General features: G+C 43.5%; 2 protein-coding genes across 2 annotated transcripts; one reads left to right on the top strand and one right to left on the bottom strand.

Moving 5' to 3' along the window:
* Window positions 1-1016: 1016 nt before the first annotated feature.
* SARC_03523 (V-type proton ATPase subunit D 1) lies at window positions 1017-3640 on the top strand (the record flags this gene model as incomplete). The annotated part of the gene is made up of 4 exons (XM_014302679.1): window positions 1017-1321; window positions 1919-2177; window positions 2781-2947; window positions 3316-3640. 4 exons carry the CDS (start codon window positions 1017-1019, stop codon window positions 3638-3640), a joined length of 1056 nt encoding a protein of 351 aa, XP_014158154.1.
* Window positions 3641-6516: 2876 nt separating this feature from the next.
* Window positions 6517-7957, bottom strand: SARC_03522 (hypothetical protein; the record flags this gene model as incomplete). The annotated part of the gene is made up of 3 exons (XM_014302678.1): window positions 6517-6604; window positions 6944-7201; window positions 7860-7957. The coding sequence occupies 3 exons, from the start codon at window positions 7955-7957 to the stop codon at window positions 6517-6519; spliced, it is 444 nt and encodes a 147-aa protein (XP_014158153.1).
* Window positions 7958-8490: the final 533 nt, after the last annotated feature.

The following is an 8490-nucleotide window of genomic DNA, read 5'->3' as shown; positions in this document are numbered from 1 at the left end:
ATATTTATATTTTAGATGCAAGTAGTTGTATGTGGATGTTTGTGAATTAGTGAACGTGCGCATGTTCATTTTCTGTCCGTTATATAAACGCCTTATCTGGAAACGCGTACATTATATATATGGTGGAATGCATGTCAGGATAGAATGAAAATTCAGTTGGCATACAATATATCTTATATGGTTTTTGTCGTGAATATGTGTAACAAATTCTCAGTCAATATGTGGGACACGAAAGGCCTAGATTTTACTACAAATAGTTTCCGCGTATGAGCAGACCAATATGTATGACCCCTGAATTCCTTCATGCACATGATTATTCGTACATACTGACAGACAAATCATGCTGACTAAAGCTTCTCGCTGCTATATACAAGCACGTATATATACATATATTTCGTATCCGTGACTCCCGGTGCATATGTGGCTAATCTGCACATAGTTGTCAAAATATATTTTCCATTCAAATTTACTCTTGATTTTGAGATTTATTGGGCATTTTCGCGTATTATCGGGCATGCACAGGCGATCGAAAATAACAATGATGACACTTATACGCATACACAGTAGCCTGAGATAAGGTTAAGTTTTTTTCTATTTACGTATACTCACGTTTATGTATAGATATCAGTGTATATTTAATACGTATATGTAAGTGCAGTTTTTGATTGTTGCAAACATAGAAAGTGCAATAAGTATATGTGTCACTCAACATACAGTGTACACAAGTTACCTACTTACGGTCGTAGAAAATAATTACTTGCCTATGTACTATATGTGAGGTGGATGACTACAATTTCAATGAACCATCTAGTGTACGCGCATACTTGTACGCTCTTATATAGATGAACGATACATACCTTAATATTCCAAGTAGAATGGGCCTGCGTGTATGCTCTTTATGCATGATTGTGCATATTCACGAACTAATTCTCGAATGCAAAAGATTAAATTGATATAGGTTGGGATGCATTCATATCCCTGTGAGTTTTATATATTCATTCTCCAACACTGTGACCATGTACTTATTCTCGTCCAACGACACATGGCTACCACAGATTGTATTCCTTTCTACCTGGCCTATCCATAATGTATTCGTCCATTCTGATTTATTCATACCACGCCATGCCACATCACATCATGCCACACTAGACCTCAAGCTGCATCTGGCGAGTACGCACTACGGGTCGTTCCTGTCTGACGAGTCTGGCGCTCTGACTGTGCCAGTGATCCAGGAGAAGCTGCAGGAGAAGTTCTTGCAGATGTTCGAAATCATGCGTGCCCAGGTTGTAGAGCCGGCCAACACTTTCTTCGATTACATAACGTAAGATACTGTTGCAGAGTTATACCGCATGCCTATGTGTATCACTGAACCCGCACTCGTTCTGATTTTGTTGTGTGTTTGGTCTCTTAAGCGGATGCAGTCTATTACACAGGTCTGTGGTATCCCACTCCAGTAGTGCACGAATAATATACGGGGAGCTAATGCATGTAATTGCCTATTTGTCTGTGGCAATCGATTTGTTTTTTGTTTTTGTTTAATTATTAATGATGGCTGTACATGCCTGGTATGGTTGAAAAAAAATTAAGAGTTGCCCATCCCTCCCGCCCTTCCCCTTTTCTTCTCACGGGCTTCTACGTTCTATATCTGAATTCCGTGCATGATTGCCTAGTCAAGCTGTGGCTTGTTGCTCTTCACCACATGGGCGGGGCATTCAGCTTCATCCTTATCTAGCAAAAATACGACCTGGCCTCGATAGAGCGAATTCGATAGCAGTGCCATCTTGTCAGTTTTGACATTAGGCCCTTACCCGCAAGTATTGGTTGCCATCTCGCATTCTTACTCACATCCCTTACCCGCCAGTATTGGATGCCACCTCGCATTTTTTACTCACATACGCTGGGTTCTTATCTGATGCAGCTTCAGCTACATGATCGACAATATCATCCTACTCATCACCGGGACACTACACGACCGTGACATCTCGGAATTGATCCCCAAGTGCCATCCTTTGGGTAAATTCGAAGAAATGGGTTCCCTGTCCATTGCCACCACCCCGGCTGAGCTTTATAACTCAGTGTTGGTGGATACACCTCTGGCCAACTACTTCCAATCGTGCATTGACGAGCAGGATCTGGATGAGATGAACATTGAGATCATCCGAAACAGTCTTTACAAGGTAATGTGCTGCGCCACACGCCTCTATCAATATGTCTAGTGTAGGCTAGAGGTATTAAGTAGTGCTGGACCTACATCAAAGAATGATCATGCAATATCTATGCGCGTGTGCATAGAAGTGGTCCCAGCAAACGAAGGTTCTCGAGTGTATATTCACTGCATCTGGTTCGTAGTCTCGTGTTTATTGCGCTTGGTCCATGCTCTTACGGTGTACCACTGCTGCCACCACAGGTAGCACAATCACCCGGGTTCACAAGTATGTGTTTCGCATGGTATTCTATGTGGCTGGGTGACTGGTACGGTATAACTTGCCTCAGAATATGAATTCTCAAATATCATTAAACATGCTTCGTACATTTGTGTGTCGCACCATGCGAGTACATATCAAATAGGCAGTATTGACTTTTGGCCGAGAGATCAGGTGACCGGCTGTTTGTGTACAAGGCCGCCTGTGGCTTCATTGGCAGAAAGCACATACTAGATATACCCTCCGATGAATACGAATCTCACACAAGCATGGAAAGTGGACCTGTTGAGACCTAACATATTTATACCATTGATGAAATACCTTATGACTCACTTTGGCTGACATTATACATTGCAGGCTTACTTGGAGGATTTCTACAAGTTCTCCACCAGCCTGGGCAACGACACAGCCGAGCTCATGCAGGAGCTGCTCGCCTTCGAAGCCGATCGCCGTGCGTTTGTCATCACTATCAACTCGTTTGACACAGAATTGACTAGAGATGATCGCCAGAAGTTATATCCCAGGTGCGTCGGGGTGCGGAGATATGTGCATGATTGCATAGTATACGTACTGCATACGCATTTGTAAGAAATGTATCTAGGGATATGTGCATGAGTGCATAGTATACGTATTGCATACGTATTTGTAAGAAATGTAACTAGGGCTATTCTCGAGCACACAAACAAGCCCATGCACGTTCCACATGTAGCACACATTTTGATTACGGCTTAGATAAGGTCTCAAACTCGGAACAAATGTTGGAATTGCATAATTGTATTAGGGTGGGCTAAATGAGAAAGCCTCGTTGGAAGGTCTCCATTATTATGTTTGAAATTACATCAATATCACACACAGCTGATGTGCGCTTTCCTGTTTATTCTCGTCCTTGTAGGTGTGGAAGGTTATACCCTGAAGGTCTTCAGAAGCTAGCGGCCTGTGACGACTACGAGCAGGTGCGTGCCGTGGCCGAATACTATCCAGAGTACAGAGAGTTGTTCGATGGTATCACCCCTGGCAGCGGCAAGACCCTGGAGGATATGTTCTACGAGTATGAGGTGCATCTGTGCAAGAAGGCCTTCCTGACGCACTTCAGCTTTGCCTCATACTATTCACTGTGCAAGCTCAGAGAGCAGGAGAGCCGAAACATTGTGTGGATCGCCGAGTGCATCAGTCAGAAGCACAAGGCCAAGATCGACAATTATGTCCCCATCTTCTAAGTTGGGCTCGTGGGCGGCGGTGTTGTTGGCGTACTAAAAGAAAATAGAACTAAAAGACGTTGAAGACAAAAAGCACAAGTTTTTATGCATGGAATATTGGGACAAAGGCGATGCCAGTAAGATATATCGAGGGGTTGACCTCTCCTGTCTATCCACATATCCTCAGTATGCTACAGAAGAAGCCCTTTGCAGCATAGGCGCTAAGTTATTATCCAAAGCACTAGAGATTGCACACACAGACCTAGTCTCCTTCACCCAATTTCTGTTGGCATTGAGGACGCAAATGCCTATAGACCTCGCACAAAGAGTTTTTAACCACAATCCATTGTCTAGGAGCACAAAAGGCACGGAAGCAGCAACATGGACACATGTAAGCGATACTAGCAGTTGACTTCTGCAACGAATATTCATTCTAGGCCCTCAAGAAACCCGTGCAAAGTGTAGCCTCGTTGACTAATCCTGGTACTGTTTCAAAACTGAATCTGATAAGGGTATACCGCACGATTGCACTAGTAAACAGTTCTCTAAATGTGGCTCATGATTTACCAACAATATTATTGTCCAGGCCGAATGGATTCTAGCCACATTAGTGTGGAGGGGTATACGCTTCGTCTGTATATTAACGCTTCGTCTGTTTGAATACTTGGCACGATTGCAATAGTCTGCGCAAATCAAAATGTATTGCACGATTTTAAATCATTCATCCCATGGTAACGATAAGCTTGTAGTATGTGGTCTGCGCAAATCAAAGTGTATTGGCACGATTTTAAATCATTCATTCCATGGTAACGATAAGCTTGCAGTAAGTATTCGGCCGAAATCAAAATGTATTGACACGATTCTAAATCATCCATCCCATGGTAACGATAAGCTTGTGGTAAGTAGTCTGCGCAAATCAAAGTGTATTGGCACGATTTTAAATCATTCATTCCATGGTAACGATAAGTTTGCAGTAAGTAAGTAGTCGGCCGAAATCAAAATATATTGGCACGATTCTAAATCATTCATTCCATGGTAACGATAAGCTTGTAGTACGTAAGTAGTCGGCCGAAATCAAAATGTATTGGCACGATTCTAAATCATTCATTCCATGGCAACGACAAGCTTGTAGTACGTAAGTAGTCGGCCGAAATCAAAATGTATTGGCACGATTCTAAATCATTCATCTCATGGCAACGATAAGCTTGCAGTAAGTAAGTAGTCTGCGCAAATCAAAGTGTATTGGCACGATTTTAAATCGTTCATCCCATGGTACCGATAAGCTTGTAGTAAGTAAGTAGTCGGCCGTTGGTGGCCGTGTCTTGGGTTCCCGAAAATTTAGCGCGAACCACTATAACGCGCATTGCTTCAGAGTGGCTATCAGTCTTGCCACAAGCTCGAATAAGACTATAGCATAATGAGAATCCGAGCTTCGTACACGGAATTCAGACTGATTCCTCTTGTTATTGCGTCCAAGAGAGAAGATGGCTCACGTAATAATAAGCACCACGCTGCACGTCGATACGACAAATATAGTACTGAGGGTGGTTGAAATGAATCTCGCGCCTCAGTGTAAACCGAGTTCGCGCATATGATATAACTGAGGGTTTCTTTTCACTATATGCTGGCCATCACTCTATGGAATTGGAGGAGGTTTGCATTACCGACCTGCGATATACATCCTTAACATGTTCCGGATAGAATCGAATATTACAACATTTATAGATATATGCAGGGCTTTACAGTGCAGAACGTCACATTGTGAATTTTTAGTCATGTTATATTATCGCAACTTCCGATTTTATTCCTGAAGTGTTTCGACACCACATAAACAATACGCTGGCTCAAACCATTGCGTAAAATACTAAAATGCTTTCCATCCGACCCTACCAAACCCCAATCTAACACGTCCAGATACATAGCACCACAAGTCTTTAAACTCAGAAATCGATGAACGTATCAGAGTTGAGTTTGGATGCGTCTGAAAACGATCACCGCATGAAAAAACTTTATTCCAATTTGTCGACTGACTCGCGTGTATCGGCTTCGATAAGCCATCATATGTTCCTCCAGCGATGGGCAGAGGCTACATAGAAACCCATTCATTGAAAATGTCGCGTTTACCTTCTTTCATCTGAAAGCACGGACCACACGGGTCCATAAAAAAAAATGCATGCGTTGCACCAGGTAGTCGAATACAACTGGTCAGCAGAGAATAGGTTCCCAAAATAGTTGGTCTCTACATCAACCAATAATGATGTAAAAGTATACATACGTCAATAATGGTTACTGATGGCATCCGATAGCTTAAGAGTAAGGCGTTTCATTCCGGGCGCTTTGTGATTAGCGACGCTAGTGGTGCTCACTTATACGGATTCACCACTCACTCACAGGCAATATACTGTAGCGTGCAGCTAGGCTCCATAATGGCATATGATGCAACAATGGATTTCAGGGTGCATCTGATGTGAACTACCCACAATTCGAGCATGTGAATATTACAGTAAGCAAAGCAAGAAATCCAATACATACGCATGGTGTCTCAACATGTTCAAGTTCTTGCCCCCAGCATTGGAGAGGTTGGCGCTAGAAGTGCTTTCTATCTTGAGTATAGGATGGCTCAAGTCAGAAGAAGGCCCAAGATGGTCGACTGCCGATGCACATGATAGTTGCGACTGGCTGCGTAATAACAGGTCGACGTGCCACAGTAAAGACACAATGCCATGTGTAAATGACACTAGCTGATGGCCGCAGCGACTTATGTATAAAGAGAGGGCTGAGTAATTTGGCACCAGATATATGGCATGGTTGTAACTGAACAAAAGTGCACACGAACCCCAATGGGACTGCGATCAAGTGTGCTGAATGAAACGCACACTACCAAACGGCCATTAGACTCAGCTCGTGGTGGACAGCCGGGTGTACGCTGTGTTGACGTTGTGGTACTCCTTCACAAACAAAGTGTCGATATTCAACGATAGATACCTGTTGCGAAGATTGAACATGCGTTTGAGGATGACGGAAACTACGTAACCCGATTCGAAACTCAATAGATTCCTGTATTCTTACCACGTGGCAATCATGAGTTGCGCGCTCTAACAAATTAGCCACGCCCGAACGGACAACAACCAACTATATCATATGCACCCACTACAAACAATATCATGTGCAATCGGTATCAGAAAAAGAGTGTGGAACGGTTCTATAGGATTGCCGTACACGATTCTAGCTATATCTGCGACTATTGTGAATACCAGCTATAGTCAAAACTTAAACAATTCTCCACGCAATCATTTCAACAATAATTTCAAGGGACTCTCTTACGTCGCAAGATCCGTGCAGTAATTGACGAGCGGATTCTTCTGCTCCTTCTCCAAGTCATGCTCGTCTATCAGCGCCGGTAGCACAGAGAGCAAGCGCAACAGATGCTCTGCACCATACACACTCCCGAGTGTTTTCCAATTGGTGTCATGTAGGACATCCCGATACTGGCATCGTTCGAAAGGGTACAATAGATACGTCCCAAGTGCCATGTCGAAGAAGGCTATAAGACCAGATTGTAGCTCTGCCAGCTCCGCATCACTATGATAGAAAAAGTGACAGAGAATTAGACCGAACGAGCCGATCCACCGTAGTCGTACAAACTCGGGTGCTGAATACGAACTACTGGGGGTTTTGCTTTGTGACGTGAAGCTATGCACAAGTCCCCAACGCCTGTAGATCTCCTAACAAGGACAGGCGCTCAACATCATAGTGAAGTGTTTTGTGCATCTATCAATGTCCACCGGCATCGGCAGTAAGCGAAAAAGCCGCGCCATTCCCAGAAACGAACAATTGGTCTACAAAATGAGTAGCAATTGGTCTATAATATGGGTGACCACTGGTCTATAATATGGGTGACAATTGGTCTACAATATGGGTAACAATTGGTCTATAATATGGGTGACAATTGGTCTATAATATGCGTTGGATGGGAAGCACACATACCATGGCCCAGAATTCTGCTCAAGCCACTTCTCAAAACCCGCTAAAACATCGAGCAGATTTGGATTGCGCGGAAGTGGCACCAACTGTCCGTGTGGGGATATTTGACGAATTAGACTCGGCTGAGTTCCTCGAGATATACAATTTCAGGCACCGTCGTCTAAGGTTTCACAGATGGATTATGCGAGGTCATCTTACGTGCTCCACATTGTACATCCTAACGCGTCAGCGTTGGTCTCTAACCACAGTGTGATACATGGCTCTAACCACAGTGTGATACATGGCTCTCACCACAGTGTGATACATGGCTCTAACCACAGTGTGATACATGGCTCTAACCACAGTGTGATACATGGTTCTAACTACAGTGTGATACATGGCTCTAACTACAGTGTGATACATGGCTCTAACCACAGTGTGATACATGGATCTAACCACAATGTGATAGACAGCTCTAACCACAGTGTGATACATGGCTCTAACCACAGTGTGATACATGGCTCTAACCACAATGTGATACATGGCTCTAACCACAGTGTGATACATGGCTCTAGCCACAGTGTGATACATGGCTCTAACTACAGTGTGATACATGGATTTGACCACAATGTGATAGACAGCTCTAACCACAGTGTGATACATGGCTCTAACCAAAATGTGATACATGGCCCTAACCACAGTGTGATACATGGCTCTAACAAATGTGATACATGGCTCTAACCACAGTGTGATACATGGCTCTAAATACAGTGTGATACATGGATCTAACCACAATGTGATAGACAGCTCTAACCACAGTGTGATACATGGCCCTAACCACAATGTGATAGACAGCTCTAACCACGGTGTGATATATGGCTCTAACCACAGTGTGATACATGGATCTA

Source organism: Sphaeroforma arctica (assembly GCF_001186125.1).
Source record: "Sphaeroforma arctica JP610 unplaced genomic scaffold supercont1.181, whole genome shotgun sequence".
Lineage (NCBI taxonomy): Eukaryota > Ichthyosporea > Ichthyophonida > Sphaeroforma > Sphaeroforma arctica.
Note: the sequence above shows the minus strand (reverse complement) of the source record. Positions and strands in the feature narration are given on the sequence as shown.